General features: G+C 39.4%; 2 protein-coding genes across 5 annotated transcripts in view; both read right to left on the reverse strand.

Moving 5' to 3' along the window:
* Positions 1-1372: 1372 nt before the first annotated feature.
* Positions 1373-19560, reverse strand: LOC145500768 (guanylate-binding protein 6-like). Of its 4 annotated transcripts, XM_081480306.1 has the most exons (15): positions 19326-19560; positions 17814-18074; positions 16647-16743; positions 16133-16309; positions 14999-15119; positions 14499-14660; positions 13671-13828; positions 12694-12866; positions 11760-11943; positions 10312-10573; positions 7713-8008; positions 6632-6886; positions 6064-6186; positions 4381-4428; positions 1373-3666 (listed from the first exon to the last, which is right to left on the reverse strand). In XM_081480306.1, exons 3-15 carry the CDS (start codon positions 16650-16652, stop codon positions 3064-3066), a joined length of 2568 nt encoding a protein of 855 aa, XP_081336432.1. In that variant the 5' UTR covers positions 16653-16743; positions 17814-18074; positions 19326-19560; the 3' UTR covers positions 1373-3063. The 4 variants fall into 4 exon arrangements, with proteins under 4 accessions (XP_081336432.1, XP_081336430.1, XP_081336431.1 ...); XM_081480304.1 differs by lacking the exon at positions 17814-18074; XM_081480305.1 differs by lacking the exon at positions 19326-19560 and having other exon boundaries at positions 17814-19318.
* Positions 19561-23325: 3765 nt separating this feature from the next.
* The window catches only part of LOC145500763 (uncharacterized), a 25367-nt gene continuing 24705 nt past the window's right edge, over positions 23326-23987 (reverse strand). Inside the window, exon 14 of the mRNA XM_081480293.1 lies at positions 23326-23987. This exon is cut by the window's right edge and continues 6720 nt beyond it. The gene's annotated coding sequence lies outside the window, so the exon portion shown is untranslated.

Here is a 23987-nt window from a genome sequence, read left to right on the forward strand (position 1 = left end):
ATACCATTTTGTGAATAATTTAACAGAGAGATCTTTAATTATCCCTTCTTGAGGGTTCACTGGTATATCTAGAATATCCTTTGTTAAAGTTCAATTATTTTCAGTAGTTCAGTTACTTATTTCCTAAAGTATTTTTGTGCCAAATTTTGTGAAATTCTAATGAGTAGTTCTCGAGAAATAGGCGTATTTCCAAGAGAGCAATTTTTCATTTAATCGCAATTTTTTTACTTACTACGCATGCGCTGCAGTTAACTGGGTTCTTTTGGTAACAAAGAAAAAGCTGAGAATTGCTGGGTTCTTTGCATCGTTACCTTTTCTCACATACCTTTGTAATAAAAGACTAAAGCCATCAATACACTGCGTTCAATCGTAGGGAAAAATAGCTCAGATAATGCGGGTGTCGAGTAAATAAAATGATCGCTCTATTGACGGCATGTTTTTTTTTCCAATCCTTGTGCGCGCGCTGAATTGTATCAGCAAAAGCGCACGCGAAAACTGTGTTCGGCCACCTTAAATACGACTCCTTTGCGAAGGATGTGTTTAAGATATTTATTGCAATAGTGAAGCCACATACCGTCATTTCAAGAGAAAAAAAAATTAACGACAAAGAACATCTCTGCAGACCATGTAACACGATGTAACTGAAAGATTTTGGTTGCCACCTGACTGTCACGTTGGTATGTACGCGCGGATAATTGGCAAGCTTTTAGGGCCTTGTTTCCGTTCATAACAAAGAAAATTGAAAGAAGGAAAAAACAGCAAATAATGTTGAACAGGCACCACAGGAGAAAATCAAAAAACGAAGAATACCTAGATACTACTTTCAAAGAAAATGATAATCAATGCACAGTCAACTGTGTTTTAATATATAGGTAGCGGATTTAATACAGCTTTTAGGACATCAGAAAACAAAATGGTAACTTACAATATTGTTTCGAAGTTGATTTCTATTTTTTTAAGGACTGGTCGTAAAGCTACGGTCGATAGAATGACTTCAAAGTGGTTGGTAATAATGTTTAAATCAAGCTTTAGTGTGAATAATGGCCGGTTTTCATATGACGTCATCGTTTTTCAAATTAAAAATTACTAATCCTTCTGAAGTTTTAGTTGCATCAAATGTAATAACGTCTAAAAATTTATATTCTTGATTGCGTGAAGGTGATTCAACACGCTGTATGAATGCAAACTTAGTGGTCTTTGAAATTCTAGACGTTTTTATGCTTCTAAAAAGTGATAAACCATCTTAAACATAGTTTCTTAAACCGTTCTTTCACTCTCCCATCTTTCGTCGGGAATTTTGCTTTGAAGGCAAACAGGATTTGACACTCGCAAGTGGAAATTGGCATGTATTGCGTTTATGGAGATTTCCTCGTTTTGTTTTTTTTGGTTCATTCAGCTTGGTGAAATGCTTATTGGTGAATATCTTAAGGAGGTTAGTGTTTCGAGTAAATAATTACTGTTTTATAGGTGCTCCGCTTTTAGGCTTGACTGGGAGCGTAAGCAAACACGACGGCGGCAACAATATGGTGTGCAGCGCCCGTTTGTTATAAATCCTCTACAAAACAATCAACGTGAAATGGCCAAGTTTTGCACATTTTTGAGAACGTAAGGCAAGACGGCTTATTTTGATATTCCTTTAGGAATTGATTGCTGGCACTGCATATTGAGTTGGACCAGGGTTTTGGACAGATCAGCAAACAGATCTGGGCAATTGCAAAATTCGGAGGTAAATGCAAAATCCCAGCGTTGTTTACTTGGGGTCGTCCTTGGCTTTGGGTCGGTCGGATACCCAAACTGACAAATTTGGAATCCAAATGACCCATTTTCGGTGTATTTCTCGTGAAGAAACACGTTCAGAGAGTAAATAATGTATTCAAATTTTATTCCGACACTCATGAAATGAGTATAAGGTGTGGCCATCCCTTGCAAAGAGGAATCTTCGTCTTTAAAAATTGGTTAAAAGTTAATGGAAATAACTGCATATCTTATGATAAAAATTGAGATAGAAACTACAGTAACTCGAGTTTCACGCTCAAAGCGATCATCAGACTGTGCTCATAGCGGCGGTTGAAACAAAATCTTAAGTGACTCATGAAGGGCGTGTGGAGCGATCCTGTTCCTGATTGGTTGCATAGAACTTATTCTAGTGCAGGCATTTTGTTAAAAGTTCAGATCTTTTGTTTAGAGCACAGTTTGACGATCGCTTTAAGCGTGAAACTCGAGTAACTATAGTTACTCAATTTGTATTTCGCTCTACATGTATTTGTATCGAGCACTCCTACGATTGTGTGAAACCACTCCCATTTCTCTGGTTTTTCTTTGTTTATCTTATGATAATATATATTCTAGGCGCTGTTGGTCGACGAAAAAGGCCGAGGAAGCTACCTGAACAGACCTGTAACTGACTAAGTACCACAACAACTATCACGTCCAAAATCTACCTTCTGGTAGAACGGGAACTACTAACATAAGACTAAGATATGTTATATCTTGTTTTACATGTATTATACGGCTGTCTCAAAAGGACCGGGAACTACAGAATTCACGAATTTGATTCGCTGAAATCGATATTGACCGAGGTCTAGATTTTCCCATCTAGACCGGCATCTGACTCATCTAGACCGATTACATTTTGCGGTGAAAAAATTAACGTTGCAAACTAAAATACAAAAAAATATTGACTATTTTTTTATTCCAAGAATATTAGTAGAAGTGCCAAAAAGGCCTGTTGAGAAAAAAAGTAAACAGGACGGGCAAAATTTGGCAGATTTAAGTTCAGCTCATCGCCGTTTGCAAGCAAAAGCTTAGTTGGTCTGTATGACAGAATCTTGACCTCGGTCGTGTGTACAGACCTCACTGCGTTCGGTCTGTACTGACGATCCCGGTCAAGATTCTCTCATACAGACCTCCTGCTCGGTTCACAAGAGCTAAATGAAAACTATTAACAATGTTATGCAAAGATTGCATTACAATTAATTGCATCCTTTACAGGCTTCTGAGTATCAAAAACTTAACAAGCAATTTTTTATTGTTCTCAAATGGCACCGGACTCGTCTTGGTTTGTTACATTACAGAGCAGTTTTCTTTGACTTTGTCAACAACAGCACCACCAAACTCTTTTACTTTTGTAATAGCCCTTTTCATAAACCCTGGTTTCTTAACTTCCTCTAACTGCTTTTCAACGTGCGTTAGCTGCTCCTGCATACCATGCATCATGTCCATTCTAGACTCCGCGGCCTTTCGGTATTCTTCTGTTAAAGCATTGCGCTGAGCCTCTATCTTCGTCTCCATTTCGCGACGCAGCTTCTCCTTTTCTTCCCTGTGCCGAGCCTCCATCCTCTGTAGTAATTCTTGCCTTTTACTTTCAGCTTGTTTCGCTTTCTCCATCTGTTCATCTAGACGCCGTTTCTCTTCCTCTTGCTTAGACACTAAGTCGGACAGCTTTTTTATCATCTTCATGTTCTCTTCGTTTGTTTTTTGCATGGCCAAGAACTGGTTTTTAAGTTCTTCATTTTCTTGCATGAATCGCTCTTTTTCCTGCTTTGCTTGTTCCATATTTGCTTCCATCATGTTGTTCATCTGCTCTCGTTGAGCCCGCAGTTCACTGTCCATCTGCTCACGGAATTTCTTTCGCTCTTCACTTTGTTTTTCGCCTAACATTTCCATCTATTTTTAAGAGAAAAACAAAATATACACGCGAACCTGCAGTTTACTGTTCGCCAACTGACTCACATTACTTCGACTATTTGTCAAGCTTAGCGTAGTCCTTGACTGCCATGGGTGCTTATTGTTAACGCGAGCTAAGTTAAAAATCAAACTCGGATTTACTGAGGGCTGGACTTGCGGCATAATGCTAGTGTTTAATCTATCGATTCAGACATGGAAGTTAGTGTCCTTAATTACTTTTTCCCCCAAACTCTAAAGGTAAAGTCTGGATACGAGCCAACTTGCCCATCAGACCGGAGCTTATCCCGATTTCAGTAGCATGAAGCGACTAGGAATATTTCTACTCCCCCCTGGATGGGATGCTAGTCCATCACAGGGTTACCCCCGGCATTGAATTCGCCGGTACCCATTTATGCACCTGGGTGGAGAGAGGCACCGTGAGAGTAGTGTCTTGTTCAAGAACACAGCGCAATGTCCCCGGCCAGGGCTCGAACCAGGACCGCTCAATCTGGAGACGAGGGCACTAGCCATTAGGCCACCGCGCCTCCCAAACTCAAAGCGTCTTGTATATTCCTCTTTGTTCGCTACGAACAGTTTTAAAAGTCTTAGAAAATTATTGCAGCATTGTGACGAAACTTGTCTTCTCATTTGAGGTTTTGTTTCCCCATATTTGAGAAATTTCATCAATTGCCTTGGAGACACATAAAAAAGTACCTCTCTTTTCACTGCACGGTTCTCTTGGCGCAGCTGTTCTTGCTGCTCCTATTGGAAAGTTGAAAGAAAAAAAAAGATTCACTCATCACATTTAACCTTTATCTATATTATCGTATGTTGTGTATGACAATGATGAACATTTATGGTTAGTTACTTAGATTCGAGAAAATAAGACAATTTATTTAACGTCAAATACACATAGGGTGGTTACCAAGTCCCCTGAGCCACACGCTCGTGATATAGGTGTTTGACAAGCTTAAATCTAATAAGAATAAAAAACATACCAAAAGGGCTAAAAACTACAGTGTATTGTACAGTATATTGTTCAAGTCTAAGGGAAATAGAGGTAAAATGAATCAGAGTGTACTTTATATAAAATGTTTTCTTATCAAGTCTATGAATATAAATACGATAATATTAAAGACAATTACTGCCTTGGCAGTCAATAAAATTCAGCTTTATTTACTGTCTGGAAAAAGATGGCACACTAGGTTCCTGTCTCCAAATGCGAGAAATAATACGTGTATACGAACCGTGAAAGAATCTACTGTTCTACGTTCAGCCCACTACTTCTAAGATTGCTGATGGTGCAACTTGAAGTTAGAACAAATTAGCTATCTAACAAGGGCCATTTTCCCTTAAAGATGATTTACAGTCCGTACTGTACAATCTCGAGAGTTCGCTTCCTTTTTTTGTTTTGGTTCGTGTAAGACGTCACAGAATGTAATATTTCGCAACTACTCAAATGAGATAAATTCAAAGTTTCATATCAACCGCCATTATGGATGTGAAGCTTTAGGCTTCGTTCTTTCTCATATCACTTGATGAAACAACTTCGTAGCTGTAAAAATAATAAAAAAAAACAGTTAAAAAAAGAATTTGAAATGTCTCAAAAGTAAGGCATGTCGTTCGAAATGAATAACATCGATTCGCATTCCATACACCTTATTCCAAAATGGCCGCCATTTTAGTATTCTTTTGTTTACTTGAAAATGAGCCCTTGCCTCGTTTAAGGAAAAATATTCTTTTGAATTTCGAGTTTAAGAACGAGGCAACAAGGGCTATTTTGCAAGTAAACAAAAGAATTCTTAAATGGCGGCCATTTCGAATAATATTTATCGTGATCGAGTGAGACTCACCAACATTGGGGTTCTGAGACTGCGCAGTACGGACCGGAAATCATCTTTAAATACTTTAAAATATTATTACAGATTGTTTTATACTTCTATGTTCTATTGTATTCATGCTCACAATCATAGGAGTCGACTCGTAAGGAAGGACGATTGAACAGAAGTCTTCCAAACTAATATAATTCATTATAAAATAACTGAACTACTACGCGGGCTCTCATTGGTCGATACCTGTGTTTAGATAAGAGTATGTAAACACGGTTGTGACGTATTAGCTTCGCGCGTATTTTTGCGAATTATTTTATAAAAGCAACAGAACACTTTTTCCGTGTTTACATAGCCTCATCTAAACACTCGGGGGTTGGGAGAATTCTCGAAAGTTATGCAAACCCGAGACGCAGTCGAGGGTTTGCATAACTGTCTCGAATTCTCCGAACGCTCCTCGTGTTTAGATGAGGTTATGTAAACATGGAAAAATTGTTCTATTGCTTAATTAAGGCATATATAACTATCTATCCACAGTACCAGCCAAGAATAAAGATGCGAACTGTACCTCAAGTCTCTGCTTCTCTTGCTCTTGATAAGCCTTAGCTGCTAGTTCTTGTGTGAGCTTCTCATCATAGTCTTTCAGTTGCCTCAGCAGCCCTAGGTATTGCTCTTGCTCTTTCAACAGTGCCTAAAATAGTCACAAAAAGTATTGTCAATCGAATTTTACAAACCAAGGGAGGCTCCCTTACTGTGCGTTCCCAAAAAGGTAAAAAAGGTAATACTGACAATCGATCAAATACTCCACTTGCCCGCAGACGCTGTGTGACTAATGCTTTAGAAACTACTTATCCGGCTTTGGTTACTTAGCTGGTCGTTGGTCGTTTTAAAAATATTGGGGCGATGAGATTCGAGAAGAAAATGTTTAGTTAAGTGTTTTTCTCTTGTACTGATGTGTTTTGAACAAAGTTTTACAGCTTATCGAAGGAATACAAGTACCTGGGACGTGATATCTTACTATTCGTATCCGGCTGAACTTTACAGCTCTTTCCTAGCCTCGGCAAATTGAAATGTCTCAAAACAGGTGGTAAACTCATAAGATCGAATATATAGCCCTGAGCGTCCCTTTGACTTACTGGATGGAACTCAAAAAACACTGCAGCAATGACGTCTTTGGCACCGATTGCAGACTTGTCGTACTCGTCTTTAATCCGATTATATCCGCCAATGATGTCGTCAAAAGAAAGTTGGGCCCCTCCTTTACCCCGAAGTTGTTGAAGGACTGGGTCCAGATGTGTTTGTTTAAGCTGAATGAGAAGGTCATTGCAGAACTCTCTCGTTGAGTTCGCATTCTTGATCTGCCACAAGTTAAACCTCTCACCCAATAACTCCTAAGTAAAGATATAAAGTGCATTTCTTTCAGAAAATCCAATATTGGATTCTTTATTAAATCCAAAAGCAGATTTCGCGTTTCTTTACCAAATAGATGAATCCAAGATCACTCGGATCATGGTGCATCAACTGAACCAAAGAATCCTTGCCTAGAGTGGATTCTTCGGTTTGTTTGATGCACCATGATCTTAGTGATCTTGGATTCATCTGTTAAGTAAAGAAACGCAAACTTCGTTTTTGGATTTAAGAAGGCAATTTTGGAATGAAATATGAACCGCAAGTCGTGAGCCGCAACACGACTTGCGGTTCACATTTCATGCCATTACTCTGCTATCGTTAAATTTTGTAGATCACGGATCCAAGCTACATGTATCAGTTATTACTAGTAAATATAGCCAAAACCAAAACAAACAAAATAAAGTTAGTTTTCTTTTACTTTTTCATTTTCTCCCTTTAATTCCTTTACATGTAAAGATAATAATGGTAGTGTTTATAGAGCTTAATTTTATTGCCATAACGATTAAGTTATCCACTACCCGCACAGTGGGAAGTAGACGAATGAATGGATGAATGAATGAACCATCTGGCAGGTAAACTTTGACCAATATTCGGCTATCAGTTAAACTCCAACCTGACCATCTATAATTCCCAATTCTGTCCTTATTTATCTTCTGATAATGGCTTACCTATAATTTTTGTACTATTTCTATCCTACAATAACTTTAAGATATTAAGTTCTTTTCAAATAACTATTTTAAGATTTCTTTAGAGTTATGCTACTCGGGTGACTATTTGAATCTTGCTTTCTTTGTTTTTATATCTCACCTTCAGCTTTTTAAGATATTTCTCGATCGTGTTTATGGAAATCCCAGCAGTGTCAGCCATAAAATGATTCTCGCTGTTCTGTAGTGCCATTTCATGACTTCTACGTAACTGATCGTTATTACATGGTAGTTCATCTTTCAGTTGTGCCGTCATCGCAACTTCGTAAGCATCCAATGCATCTTTTAAAGTAGCAGAACATTTTGCCTCTACAAATGAATACCAGGCATTCTGAACATTAGGAATCACACCAGGAGTGTTGATAGCGCGGACGTACAATTCAACCAATGCTGCAAGACCTAACCAAGGATTAATGAGAAGCTTCAAAATTAGTATTTAGTACGTTGAACTTCTACAGGGGTCAATAGAGAATTTTAAGATCGAGGGATATATGAAAATAAGGGTAAATGATAAAATTCTTAAAACGAGCCAAGTGACCCGTCAGGCCGGATCCTATCCCGGTGTCCGAAGCATGAGGCGACTAGGAGTACCTCTACTTCTCCTCTTAAAGTGCCGCTGAAACGAAATTTTTGTATGTGAGATTTTTGCTTAGTAATAAAGTTTCAACCTTACTTGGAAACACTGCAAACTTTTTTTTCGCACACGGTAAGCGAAAACTGCTTTTTCAGCCGTTCAAAGTTGGCTGGTTAAGCCCAAAATTGGCGGCCATTTTGGCGCGGCCAAAACAGCCTAGTGACGTCACTGGTTGTATTACTCTCATGCCGCGCTGAAAATTTAGAGTGATTATGGGAGAAGAGATTACTGTTCGAAGCCCCCCAAAAAGGATCTTAAGGACATCTCAGAGCTGTAAAGCAGATAATAACAGTAGCCTTAGACATGAAGAGGTCGAGAGTCGATCCTGGGGCTTTTCAGTCTATTTAATTGGATATTTGCAGGATATTTTATGTAAGCAAGCAAACGAGTGGGAGTTCTTAGATCGTAAAATGATCGGGACTCTTGGTGAAATGGCCAGCACTCAATTAAACAATATATCTACACTCATAAAGTAAAAAAGCCATGAAAACAAGAGAAAGCAGCTTTTGAAAATATTATCCGGACTGCTGCTGCACGAATCGCAGCAACAACGCTTCGAGTTTTCAAGTCGCTTCGCTTCGAGGAAACCGGACGCTTTGTGCGTTTCACAGTGGACGAGATTGTGCCACAGTGACCTTTAGTCCAGTTGTATCTGCTACATCCTACAAGTTATCACAACAGCAACAATTTAAGAAACCCTCTTCTTTTATATGGAGGGAGCGAATTTAAAACTATAAAGGTAAACTAAGCTGCCATGACCCTACAGGTATGTTTTCAGGAAACGAGAGAAAGCGTGACAATGTCGGCGGCGAAAGGTCATATATGCAAATTAGTTCAAATTCTGTTTAATAAACCTTCGAAAGGAGTGTAAACTAGTGACGTTTAAACGAATTGCTTTGAACTTTGGTACTATTAAATGAAGATCATAGACATAAGTATGTGCTAAAGAACTCAAAGTAATCCATCGGCCATGAAATATTGCAATTGGGAGATACGTGTAAAAGAGATGCGAAATTCCCGCTTTGTTTACACTGATACGAATGCGGCGATAAAGCAAACCCTGCTGCGGATCACAAGTTTCAAAGAAACATTTTGTCTACCACAAGAACTCTCACGTATAAGTATCATAAAAAGATGCCCTCTGTGTGCAAAGAAGTACTCGACTCAAAGCTTGTGGACCGTTAATAACTTCGTGATTGTGCGGATGGCTGATGCGCTTACGGCTTTTAATACAGTAAAGTTGCCGAGGATATATTCGAACCTTGTTAATAGACCTTAGATAAACGTGAGAATCCAAATTTCAGACGACGAAATATCGTGTTTAGGCTTCAGGACGTGATATAAAAGTTGCCACACCCGTCTTCGAAATCTCCAATCGAGCACTCAAGATGTTCGAAAAGTATACTAAGCTGTTCTAATCTGTAGCATTTATTTTGGTGAATCTACACTCTGTGGCGCCCTCCAACGAGTGTGATGTGTATTTCCTGTCAAGGCTGGACAGAAATTACAAGGTAGAAAACTAGTAGGTATCGACGATATGAAGAATAAACTTGAATAAATCACGTGAAAACAAAAGAGAATCTATAGCGCTTCTTGTGTGAATACAACCAGTGACGTCACAAGGTCCTTAAACTCGGTTCCAGAGCCCGGACACAGTTTTGCTCCAAAAAAGTCGATTTCAACAGCTAAAAAAAGCACTTTCCGTTAGGATTTGACAGAAATAAAGTTCACCATCACTTTAAGCACATTTGAAACTATTGATTGGGATAATAAAAGAGAGTACGAAAATTTCGTTTCAGTGACACTTTGATGAGATGCCCTGCCATTGCAGCGTTAACCACAGCAGCAGCAGCAGTAGGTTCGCCGGTACCCATTCATACAACTGGGTGGAAAAAGGCTCTTTGGGAGTAAAGAACGCAACAAGATGTTCCTGGCCAGGGCTCAAACCCGGACCGCTCGACTCGAAAGTCCAGCGCACTACCCATGAAGCTACCGTGCCTCCCATTATAACCGTAGGTCGACATTATGGACCTGAACAAATACAGCTCATGAAATCTACCGTACGCACCTTCTCCAGTAACAATTTCTCCATCATTGAAGCTGTTTTTAGGCACCAGAACGTTCCTAAGCAAATGTTTGAAATTTTCTAAGCCACTGAAAAAATCAGGATTGATTTCCCTTTTATTGTGGTTGATACTTTTCATCAGTTCCGGGTCAACTGTTGGTGCAGGTAAAGTGAAGGCCTCGAAACCAGGGAAAAAGCTTAAGATACTTTCTGCTACTTTCTGGCCCTCTTGAGCGACAGCCGATGAATCTTGCACTTTGAAGACCTAAATGAGGAATAAGCAATAGCATAGGTAATATCTATCAATTTGAACTTTTACAAGCAAAAAACAAAAAAACAAAAAACGAAAAACAAAAAACAACAACTTAGTGAGAAACACTTTCTATATGAAGTAGCTTATTATATTTTCGATCTCAGTTAATTTTCAACTATAATGTGGTTAATTTTTTCGCTGGTTTATTATTATTATCTGTTTAATTTTTCCCTGCTCAAAAATTCCAGAAAGAAAACAAACCACGTATAGTAGAAATCAAAAATTATCTAGGATGTTTCAAGATCTTACTTAAAAGTTATTTACAACATGCATGTAAATAGCTAAAAGATCACTTTCTTCTCTTTGTGGGGAGTAGGATTGCCGAGCCCTAGATTCTTCTTCTTGAATGAAAGTGCTAAGAGAGGACACGTGTGAAGCAAAATGTTTTTGTCAAACACATTTTTTTTTGCTATAACAACCTCAGAACGGGAGTTCTGAGCCCCGGCCAGTTCACCACTGTTATGGCACGCATCTATAAACACTAGGGGAAATGGTAGCAAATCTCCGACGCGTTAATAAAGTCTATGGATCAGGGATGGATAGGTAAATGGATGGATGGATGGATGGACGGAAATCTCTAAGGGAACTAGTCAAACCCCAGTCTAATTAGTACATGTATCCCTTGTGTACAACCGTATCTCTGAAAGAATGTCAAAAATGAGTTAAGTATCCGAAGAGGCCATAAAAACTTTAGCACTGTGCCGTTTGAGTAGGACAATATTTGACTGCCGCTCGTATTGCGAACGCAACCACAGTATGCAAGATTTTACTCCTAGTTTGACGTTGCAAGGGGCAATTGTCATCTACTAGACATGCGATTGCATATTCCAACATAATTATTATAAAATTGATTTTCACAAAGAAGCACTTGATATATATTAAGGGTGGAATAAAAAAGGACGAAAACTGGCCTGAATTACAGAATCGGAACGTCATCGATATGAGCTCTAGACAAATAGCCAAGACGACAAGCTGACTTGTACAGATCAGATGGCTTAAAAACTGAGTGTTGACTCAAGAAGAAAGACAATATTGCGTAAAACTTGGTTAATGGCTAAGACGGTGGACGCTATTAAGTCATTATTATGATGGTTGCTTACGATTTATGCTTATCCTACTTGCAAATGAGGAACTTTACCTTTTTCAAGAAGTAGTCCTTAATGCTGCTGCAGTCTTTTGGAATACTTTGCGTAACGTCCCTTAGCAACCATATGAAGTAAGGAAAGGTTTTGTGGAAATATTCTGAGTCGCGATGCCCTTTCCTGGTCCCCTGTGTCGTTTTTGATCGCATCTCAATGCGATGGGTCAGTTTCACAATAAAGCTGCATTTGGTTAAAGGAATAGAGTTACTATCAAAATTTGCACTATTAGGACTCACTCTTCTCATAGTTAATAGAAGGAAATGGTTAGGAAGGCCGGTAAACATCAAAGAAGCAAACAAACAGGCTAAGATTTATCTTAGAAGGCCCTTGACCCTGCACATCGTTTGTTTTATGCTGACTATGCATGAATTACATAATCGTAATGGTGGTTAGTTGTATGAGCACACATAACCACCTTTTGTATTTTGCCAGGTTTTCTGCTGGGTCAATCCCCAAAATAGCCAACAGAAACATACAACAAAGAATCTTGCCAGGTTTCCTAACCATTTCACTCTATTAACTGTGCTCTTCTTGATAAATTATGAAATGACCACATTCGCGGCAAGATGGATTATTAAGTACACATGATGATTACGTGTTAATCACCCTGTCAGCCAATAGGATCTGTCCGTTTCTGGAGAAGCACGAAATTATTCAATAGTTTAAAAAAAAGTCCTCAAACTTTCCATTTTCTCTTTACGCACCCCTCCCCAAAACCTCTTGCGATCGCCTTGTTCAGTCGCAGGTGGTTGTTATTTTTCTTGCGTCAACAACGATCTCAGAGAAGAGTAGAGCTACGGTTGAAAAAAGATGGAAATGCAGAGAAACGGAACATGTTTTTTTTTTCAGTTTCAAGGACCTTATGTGTCCTCCATTATAGGTTTAGATAAAGTTTTTCTGACTTCATGGGTGTGTCATCATTAAGGATACTCCAATCCCTCTAGATCCCGTCTGGTTGGAACACCTTGTGAATTATAAATCAAAACTGACGCCAGCAAAACTGTTAAAGTGAAGATCTGGTTGTCATCAAGACCTTCACCATTCGCAGCATCAATTCCTTCAGAGTCCAGCAGCACCACTGTAAATTCCCGACCTTTCGAATCCTGTCCAAACAAAATCGCGTTAATGAGATTTCCTCACATAGATTCTTCATTTTAAATCAGGAAAAAAATCAGTTTTGAACCGTAAACGTTTCTGGCACAATCCATGTCCAGATTCCCATGGTTACAGGGTTCATGCGATAACCACGAGTAAACGTTTGAATAGGCACTTTGTGCCTCTGTTGCAAAACAAGTTTTCGTGCAAAACCTTTCATGCAGTGAAACCTGTATTAAGGGACATCCTAGGGACCCGCTTAATACAGGGTGTCCGCTCTAAACAGGTTCTAATATGTTGTGCGATAATAGTTAATTATTAACCCTTTTGTAACACAGTTTAACACAGTTTGAGATCAAAGACTGCTCATAGCACAATGTCCAGTCAGTCAATGCGCCAATGTGGAATAGTCACTTAGCTTTAAAATGACATCGCTGAACAATGTTAAAGGAGTCTCAGCTGAACCTTTAGAGGCAAAATGCCCTTGAAGTGTCCGCTTATTGCAGGTTTTGTGCAACAAAGTGGCTAAATATTGGTGTCCGCGTCTGCTTAACAGTGGTGTCCGCTGAATGCAGGTTTATTTTACAGTAAATGTGGGAAGAAAATTTAGGGACTCAAGCTGGTGTCCACTTAATAGAGGGTGTCCACTTAATATGTGGTCCGCTTAATACAGGTTTCCCCGGTATGAAAATGAGTTTGATGTGCATGAAAATGAACATGTGGGTGGAACACATTTTCATATGAATGATTTCGCACTAAGATTCGTTTTGACTCAGAGGCAAAAGGCAACTCCGTAGTGGCCTATTGCTCACCCTATATTTTTCCGGTACAATCCATATCCAGATTCCCATGGTCTCGGCCACCATTTCATGTCCAAGCGGGAAAACCTCAGGCTGGTTAAAGGCTTCGCTTAGCGCATAAGACTTCCCCTTTCTGTAAGGTCCGGCAATAGAAACAACGCATACGGGACCTAGAAAATCAAAAGCAAAACGCTGCCGTTATTTTTCAACGCATCATAAGTAGACTGGTTAGGCTCTGGACAAATGTTTAGGGATGGCAACCTTGTTACTTTTATCTTAACGTTTATTTTGCCACTATACGAACAATGTATGCGGAATGACCCATTTCTTCCTCGACGGAATCAAGCTCCAATAGGCCAGTTTCAAATTCTAACATGGCGCCAAGGGACTAAAACAAAAGAAATTGTTTGTCCATTTCTCAGCCTTATGATGGTTTATTATGACATGTTGGAATTTAGATATATCGAAACTTACCCGCCCACTAGGTCTTCAGCCAATAGTAAACAGTTTATTCCTAAGCAAATCAAGAATCAAAAATCTATATATACTTATTATTAGTGTTTACCCTAACCCTTAGATAGACTAGCATCTTATCTAATAGAGGAGACAATTCTTCACGTCGTCTTATGCAACGAAATCTAAAATAATCCGATTCTCCAATTTTTGCCCATTTCTAACAATGACTGTTCCTGTACTCAAGAAAACCATGCAAACGATACCGTATCGCGAATACTCTGACAATAATTAAATTGGCAGAAACTTTCAAGTTAGCCTGTAATGGGTTGATTTTCTCTAAATAGATTGCAAATGCTTGTAGTTTATTCAACGAATGGTATTTACCTTTAACCATCCTGAGGTTTTGAAGTGCCTCCTCTACCACATACAGCGATTCGCGCCTCGCTCCTGTTTTAACGTATTGGCCTGATCTTGAATCCCACTTGCAGTTATTTGGAAGACACAGCGGGGTTGCTATTTTTTGTGTTCGTTGTGAAGGCACGCTCCCTGTCATGATTTATAAATATAGTTAAAGACGTCTGACTCATACGAAATTAACAATTACCCTAAAAAAGAATGCTCTCATGTAAGAGATCAAGAGCTGGGTTTGGCTGGCTAACACCAAACCAGGCCAGAAATACAACTGACCCTAAAGCTTGATGAATGTCAAAAAACAACAACAACAACAACAACAACAACAGCAATAAAGCCCTTACTCTAAACGACGGGCGACAAGACTGAAAAAGAGGAGAGAATCTGTAGTTTGCTGTGATAAAACAAACCTGATTAAATGGTTTTCAAAATTATAGGGTAGTTCTCTTATGCCTAAATCTATTTTAACCTACTAGAGCGTGTAGTTTGGCCCATCACATCGTGTTCAACTCGTTGAGGTTTGCGTGTCTGCTTGGGTAAAGACTTATCTTCTTGGAAAGTTTGAACTTTCTGCATTCGGTAATCCTGCTTAGCCTGAGAAAATAGCAAAAACATTATGATTAACAAAACTAATGCATCTCTACATTTAGCAAGGATTAGGCGTTAAAAGACCTACATATGTCGTAACTGTGTCACAAAGGTTGCATCATCAAAACTTTGACCTAACCTAATTTTTCTTTAGGTCCTGATTGGTCATTGGTCTTGTCCTTCTTTCTACATCTTACTTACGTGTTTTTTCTACCTTTAGTTTTAGGCTTCATAGCTTCTAAAAAATAGCGTACAGGGTAAAAAGTAAGAGAAGAGCCAATTGTATTACGTTCTCAGTTCATCGCGAGAAAGTGCATCAAATAATCGAAACGCTGGGTCCAACTAGCCATTCAGAAGTTTTTTCTTTATGACAAGTAACTGTCGATTTTTATTGTCATTTTTTTTATTTCTTTTGTACGGTCGGGAATCCTTATGAGATATAAGGCCAGATTGCTCTCATCACATATTGGTTGTGAACGGGACCTTGAGCGCGTTGCTTAACGAGTTTGCCAAAGCAGGGGGCCGTTTCTCGAAAGCCCCGGAAACTTTTCGGGCCCGTAAAGCCATTTTTAGTTCTTCTGTATCTAAACACGGAGAAGTGTATACGCCTGAAACTTTTTGTATGAAGGGAACCTCTTTTCATATTAAGAATACGTGAATAAAACAGCGCTGTAATCATCAGGTTCGAGATTTTGCTATGGCTTTCCGGGTTCGAAAACTTTTCGGGACCTTCGAGAAACTGGCCCCAGGAAAGGTCTCCAATGAGTCCCTCGGTCGCGACGAAACGCTGCGTCACACTAGCCACTCGGAAACATCACAAAATTAAACTAGTGGTTGCAATGTCTACAGATCAGTTCAATGTGGAGATATTAGTAGACTTCAGTGGTCTTCCACCCTCAGCTTATCACCGACATTTAAGACTCTTAAAAATAAATCAGCTAGTACCCAATATCCCTTACTCTTTAAATAATGCTTAAAGAGTAAGGGATATTGGGTACTAGCTGATTTTTTTTAATCACAGTCTCAGTAATTTTAACTGCTACCAAATCCCCATGACCAGGCTGCCTTGTGAGAAAAGGATCGTGTTGGATTGGACGTGCTGGCTGTCTCTTTTCCTCTTCTAGACGTGAAAGCTCCAGAGCCTTGGCTAACGCCACCTCTTCATCTTCTACCTGATATTGGTGTCTCCAGGATTGCTAACAGGACAACAGATGACAGGATCAGTTTAGAAGTTAGGATTTCAAGATCTGCAAAGTTTGAATATTGGTGAAGCGGCAAGGCAAGAATTGCAAAGGAAAGGGGAGGCGAGAAAAGACGGCGACTGATCGATGAATGGATAAATGGATGATTTATCGATGGATCAATAGATGCATGGGTCGACGGACGGATGGATGTATAACTGAATAGGTGGACGGACGGATAGATGGATGGATGGATGGATGAATGGATGAGTGAAGATATGAAGAAATTGAAGGTAGGGTTTCTCTGAAGGCAGCAGCTCGGTGGGCGATCTAGCAGGAAGTCGTAACTCACAGCCATTGTTTAGTTTAAATCCCAGGAAATTATTGCGTCAATCACCAGCCTCGAGTCTTCTTATTCTGATTTAAGAACTTTTGCAGCTCACAAATATCTAAAACAGGATAGGATAACAAATTTAGTACAAGTTTTCAAACACAATCTCCAGTTCTTTGCATCTCATCACTTTTACTTTGGAGGATTAATGCTACAACTCCTTATCAGATGATACTGCAGTTATAGTATCATTGGTAAACAACTTGCAACAATCCTCTATATATAACAGGTTACCAAAGCAACAGTACCACCTGTTAAAACACCCTTAACTTGAGCCTTAAGTGCTTACAACTATAACAAACAATTCCGGTGACCCCTAGAATTTTAATAAACATGATTATATTCAACATTTTGTGAAAATTCTGTGGAGGGGATTCAGAGTCACTTTAACTTTTCAGACATTCAAGATGGTTTTAAACCCTTACCACAGAATCCTTGAAACTTTGCAAAAATGGGATCTTGACATGCTTATCACAATTTGATAAAAATGAATGGGGGTCACCGAGTCCAGTTCGTTTGTTAGTTATTATGGCAATTAAAGCTAAAATTCTTTTAACAGGCCACAACTTGTTCACCAAAGATTAGGCATTTGTGTCGTACCAATATTGTCACCCCACTTGATAAAGAGTGGTAGTATTTATCTCTCAAGCAGACCTGCTGGAAAGTGCTGGAAACGGATGTTGCCAGCCACCTTAAGAGGTAACAAAACTTTTAGTTGTCATATTCGGTGTATGACATTTGCAGACTGCAGACTAACAACTAATATCAGAAGCTTATCTCTCCGAACCAACCACGGGTCAAGCCAGTTTTTTTCCTTTTTTTTTTTTTTTTTTTTTTTTTTGTCCCGAAAAAAATTAGATTATGGGATATAAAGTATTTGAATATGGGTGATTTCTTAATTTGTTCATTTCGGCTCCATAAGGTTATTGTTACTATTGTCGTTGATTTCTTTATGAAATAAACGCAGTCTTGTGACACTCATACAGTTCTGTAAACACGATCCTGCAACCTTGTGGGAACCTCAAAATTCAGGAAAGAGGCAACTCGCACGCGTGGCACGAATGTTTAATGTCGTTCACTAACTTTTCGCTGAGTCAGTAGATAGTCAACTAGATTCATGTCACTCACTATTTGGATAAGACAATCGTACATAAACACAGCAAATAACGTGGCTTGTCATCATTTGGGGGACTGAACACCATCCCAGGGTCCTCTGAGTAATCTGTTACGTAAGGCCGCAAGATGGCGCGAGCCGTGATCGAGGTGAGCCCATGTCCTGTTGTTAACCGTTAACCATAAACAGGCTAACCAGAATGATAATCAAGCTAACTTGGCCAAAATTCGCGTGCAGTCTGCAAATGTCATACACCATATCACATTCTCCTTGACCTAATAACATTAAACACAAAGACAGCATTGTGCAGACGTTTGGTAGGTTTGATCACAACACCTTTAAAGTAAACAATAGAAATTACCACTCAATTCTGAGAAACATGTTTAGAGCACAGCCCAAACCTCACTCGTTAATCTTTAAGAACGCAAAACATATAACTCGACTAGGTGCAAAGTATCACAGCATTTTATTATTTTGATATCTTTTTTTGTATTAGATATTTTCTAATGCACCGACTGAGAAAAAAAGCACATATAAGTGATACATTTTGACAAGCATTACATTGCCATTGCTCAGTCTAGACTTTTAACAAATTATCTTAGAAACATAAACATAAAACTCTCATGACTACAACTACAGCCGCTTAAACACGGAGGAAAACCAAAAGTTCGTGTAGAAGTTATCGTTATCGCGTAAAATATCTAAAACGTGCCATCTAAAGTTACATTGAAACATATTCTGGCAAAAGTCTTGCTTTATTTGACTGAGCCGATGGTGAAATGCAATATTCAGTGAGATTGTTTCTTTGCATTGCTGTAGTGTTTACTTGTTTGAAACTCAATCGCGTTAATTATCTCAGGCCCAGTTCAGACGTTGTGCTTCTGCCGTGCCGAACTAAATTGCAATTTGGTTCAACTGTAGCACGACAGGAAATCAACTCTGATTCAGACGTCGTGCCAGAGTCGAATCAAATCCAGGGTTTACTGAAGCCTCGTAACAATTCTCCTCCTAACTCCCCGAGGGAACGAAACCTCGCCAAAACACATTGACATAATTTGTGTATTTAGTTTGGCGCGACAGAAGCACGACGTTTGAATCGCTGCCGTGCCAGAGTCGTGTAGCACGGCAGAGCTTGTCGAACTTAATTGCTTGCCGAACTTAATTCAAAAGTTTGATTCAGACGCCGTGCTTCTGCCGTGCTTTTGTCGAACTTAATTCCTGAATTTAGTTCGGCACGGCAGAAGCACGACGTCTGAACTGGGCCTCAGCTAGCTTAAGAATGTTCACTCCTCAATGAAAGCAACAATTTGGTTTAAGCAGTCAGTCAGCACAGTATTGTTTCAATCAATTTCTCCATATTCCACCCAGATTTGGTTAAGTTAAACGACACAAACTAGTTGTTACTCATTCAGACGGACTTTATTTTATTCATCAGTTTACTCCAGGCGAGTTCAGTTGAACTCAGTATTGTTTGTGCATCAGTAAAGTATGCGCGAGAATTAGCCAACTAAATTGAAGAACCATACCTTTGAAAAGTCTTGTACACTTAAAGCTCCATTTCTTGATGAAACCTGTTTCCAACGGTCTCTTCGGCATCAACCGATTACTTCGTTTAGTGTACATTTAATGATGGTTGACGTCTCCACGGAAGTAGTGACCTCAAACCAGTGCCCAGTTCCTCTTGGCTGTGTTATGTTGCGTAGATCTAGTGTCCAACGTCATGATTTAAGCCACGTACAGCAAAGTACTTCAGCATTCTTGCGATAATTTCAATCGTGATTTTGGAACGTGATATTTAGATCAACCATCCGTATGAATTGAGTGTAACTGAATTTTTAATTAGCGAGCCTAACGGGTACAAAAACAGATCATGCATCAGATGAACTTTCATGCGTTTGACAGTTATTTCCTTTGTTACCCTAGACAGATCTGAAAAAGGAACTCATATCTTCTAGTTCAGACAGCGCGACATAAATATAAACATTACTAGACGCATAATAAATGAGGTACATGCTGCGGATGATAACGGAGGTTCCATTTCTAATTACAACTTAATTAAAGCATTATTTTGCTTACTGACCGCAGGTCAGACTTAAAATGACACAAATGACTTAAATTCCTATTCGATTTACCAGACATATCAGAATTGATGATATGTCCAATTTCCGAGAAAGGCGCCAGCATTTTCCCAGAATTTTGTTCCCTCGAGCTCTCTAAATTAACTTAGCGTTGAGCTGGCGTATATAGCAGAAGATTTTTATAGCCATGGTTAATTCTTGGTTGCAAACGCTTGTCTTGATCGTTATCGAAACGAAACGTTAAAATCATCGCGACATTTATGTAAACTACTGCCGTCTATGTAGACTAAGCACTGTCAGATGAGAGAAAGAAAACTTCATGCGGCTGGACTCGACAACTTCTTGCGTTTCTTGCGGCTAACCGTTAGACTTGTAACTTCTTGCGGCTTCATGAGCTTAGATTTTTAAATTCTTGCGTTTCCAAAAGTTCTTGCGAGTAACTGCGAAACACCACATTTTCACTTCTTGCGCTACTTCTCGCGTGTGCATTATTTTTGGATTGTACTGTAGCTCTATCTGTTACATAACAGAAGAAAAGAAGTTGTTTCAACCAAAGGCATCCGTCTTGGATTTCTATTGCAAGCTCTGTCCCAGTCTCGGTTTCAGTCCCAGTCTTCGATTGTGTGACTGTGACTGTGACTGCAACTGTCAGTCACTGATAATGATAACAAATGATTAACAGTTTAACTTTGATTTCAAACTCGGGTATAATTGTCTCATTTTGGTTCAATTTTCGTCTTTCACAGTAAAAAACTTTCTTATCAACAAAATTTTGACCCAAGTGAAGAACGAAATTTGAAGCAAACAGAACCACAAGCAAAATTATGCGAGCCTTCCCAATTTTGGAAAACTGTTTATGCGAGAGGTTATCTGGTTCCAGTGTTTCATTGGCCAAACATAACCTTGTGTGGTAAATATCCTTGTGCTTGTGTTATGCCTGAGGGGTATTTCGGTTTCACTTGTTGCAGATTACTGAAAAGTGCAAGCACAAGAAAAAGGAAAAATTTTGGTCCTTGTGCTTGTGCTTGTGCTTGCGCCTGTGCTTATGCCTGTGTCAAGGCTGTTTTTCCGATGAAAAAAGAATTATTGTGTTTGACCTTGTGCTTGCGTCGCTAGTGAGAACCAGACTTAAGTGTTGATATTCAATCGATCAATCTACCGAATTTAAATGAAGTAAAGACTTCCCCGAGAGTAACGTCAAAAAATCGTGGCTGCTAGTAAATCCCGAAAGTAGTGGCCTGCCTGAAGTTGAGACCCCACCCTTCCCCCCTCTGAAAGTAACGACCCTTCGGAAGGTAGCGACCCTCCCGAATCTTCCAGTGATTATTCACATAAAAAGTACAAATGACGGCAAACAGGATGCAACTAAAGCAGGCCATATGCCTGATACCTTAGTCGGAGTTCTACACCAGCCATTGCTGCAAAATACTATCAAGATGTCATGCTGCATGCGCATAACCGGCCTAATCGCAAGTGTTCCTGAGGATGTGTGGGTGTAAGGAGTAGGAATATAGATTCCTTGCTTCTATTATATCACTGTAAGGAAAGGAGCTAAAGAACTCCGAAATAAACTTAAACAACCTGTCCCCACACCTGATAACAGGATGTAGATATGAGAAGTCCGCCCATGCAGTAATAATATGAAACTGGATTGACGAATTTTATCTCGTTTTTGAACAACTGTTTTGTCACGAATTTCCATGCTTTAGTTCGGATAAAGAGCTCACTCGCATCAACGTCAGATAACGTTTTTTGCTTTCCGAAAGTAACGACCCTGCGAAAGTAGCTAGCCCCAAAGGCTGATAATTCCGAAAGTAGAGGGTAGTTCCTTTCGGAAGTTTACGGTAACCGATGTACTGCACGCTTGGAAGTAGCTGTGTGGTGCCAGGTTGTAGCAATTGCTGGCTTTCAGTGTCACGCAATTCAAAATAGATCAAAATAAAAATCAAAACCGGTCAATAGATAAACTCCAGAATCTGGGAAATGAAAAAAGGTAAATATGCAAAGACTCCCGCCAAAATTCTGGTCACAGCAATTTTTCTTATGCGAGATGTGCGGAGAAATTTTTTACCCAAATTTATAGAGATTTGTATGGAGACGCCATGCTGGTGCCCATCCGTATGGACACGACACCGCGGAAATACGTTTTTTGGGGCGCGATACAGTATTTTGCTGGTCAGCGGTACACCTTAACAAAACAACAAAATGCCTGCTACTTTTACATTCTTATCGCAGCGAGTCTTGTCGACAGTGAAAAAGATACAAAACTTAGAGCGCACACTGTAAACTTAGCTTTTAAACTCCGCTCATTTGTTGGATAGTTCTCAGTTAATATTATATATTGTGCCAAAGCCAAACTGAACTTGCACACGGTGTGAAATTGTTGTTGTTTCGTGAAAGTTCATTCTCGCAAGCGGCGAGCCAGTGGCAATTTACGTTACGGTGTGCGCTAAGGCTAAAACTAAGCAGCTTTTGTGTTGCTGTAGCGGTGTTCTGAGGACATCAACTTCTCAAGTTTGTTGAATTGATGGGCTTGAACCGTGTGAATCGTTATTTCAACGGCATTTCGATCAAATTCGTCGGGAAGACAACCTCGTGTTCGTCCACTTGTTCGATTGGGGCACTCGCGTAAGTAAACACGGTCATCCTGTCTCCACTCGGTATCACCGAATTATGGACCAAGTGGGCCGAAATCGAAGCAGTGCTTCGTATAAATCTTGAACACGTTGGTGTAACAAGTGTAGGACTGAATCCCTAAAAGGGTTCAAAATCTGACCTCAACTCGGGGAAGAATTCACCGAGGTATGTTTTATCATAAAATATCCAATTTTAATTATACTGTACTTCAGTAAGCTTAAGGCTGGCGAAAATAAAATTTTAAATTTTCATGTTTATTATTGTTTCTTTGTTTCTTGTCATAATTTCGAATTGTTGCAGTTCTGTATTTTGCTTTTAGCGCCTCTAAAGTGTGAAACTTATTTTAAACTAGTTGCATAGCTATTAGAGTTTAGAAAAAAAGCTATTTAGCTATAAGAAAAAACCACAAGAAGTACATGACATCTGATTATCTTACTACGATTATCAGTTGAGTAAGGCGGGGCGAAAGTTTAGTCAACAAGTTTTAACGTAAAAATCGTGTTGTTGTCACGAGCAACTGGCTCCGTATCCGTTGGCAACTTGTCCGCCTTTGACGTCAATTAGCAGCAAAGCGCGCGAAATTGTAGGCGACGCGACAGGCGACCAACGGCTGTTGATATTGTTACCAACGGAAACGAGGTAAGTTGCCCGTGACAACAACACGATTTTTACGTTAAAACTTGGTGACCAAACTTTCGTCCCGCCTTACTCAACTGATAATCGTAGTAAGATGGCAGAAGACATGGAATACAAAGCTGTTAAAAGGGTAATTAAAAATACATGCATATGTTATTGCAAGACAATAAAAATACCATAAAATCTGGGTAATAACAACTTCCAATTAAAACTCAATGAATGAATTTCATTTTTAGTTATAAATAGGTTATCCCCCCTGTATTCACACAGCAATCTTCTGATTGTAAGGCCACCCAGATAATTTCTGACCCCATTTCCTTAGAGCCTGAGACTCTGTATAACTTTCTAAGATTAATATTTGTTTACATATTACTATTATCTGGATTTCCCAATAGAAAACTTCTTCTATTGTACATTTTTTTCTATTTTGGCTCAGCAAAAATCCTTTTCGATACTGTCCATGGATGATTTCCACAACACCAATGCTGTAAAAACACCAACTGAGAGAACACTGATCAATGCTCTCCATGTGGCAACTCCTCTCCTGAACATTCAGCCATCTGTTGATGGTGGGGAGAGGTAGGGGGCTGGAGCCCGGGAGGATATGGGGCAGGAGCCCGAGAGAATAGGGGCAGGAATCCAGAGAGAAATGCAAAATGCTAATTTTTGTCATTCACTAAGGCTTCAAATACTTTCAAAAACAACAACTGAAAATGTTACTTGACTTTCATTTAGTGTCTTTAGAGACTTCTAGGCCGACGGGCAAAGAAAAATTTACCCTTGGGCTCAAAATGAGGACCAAAATGAAACCCTTTGACAGTGGTTATGTCATAGGTC

This window comes from Orbicella franksi, chromosome 10 (genome assembly GCF_964199315.1).
Source record: "Orbicella franksi chromosome 10, jaOrbFran1.1, whole genome shotgun sequence".
Taxonomy (NCBI): Eukaryota; Metazoa; Cnidaria; class Anthozoa; order Scleractinia; family Merulinidae; genus Orbicella; species Orbicella franksi.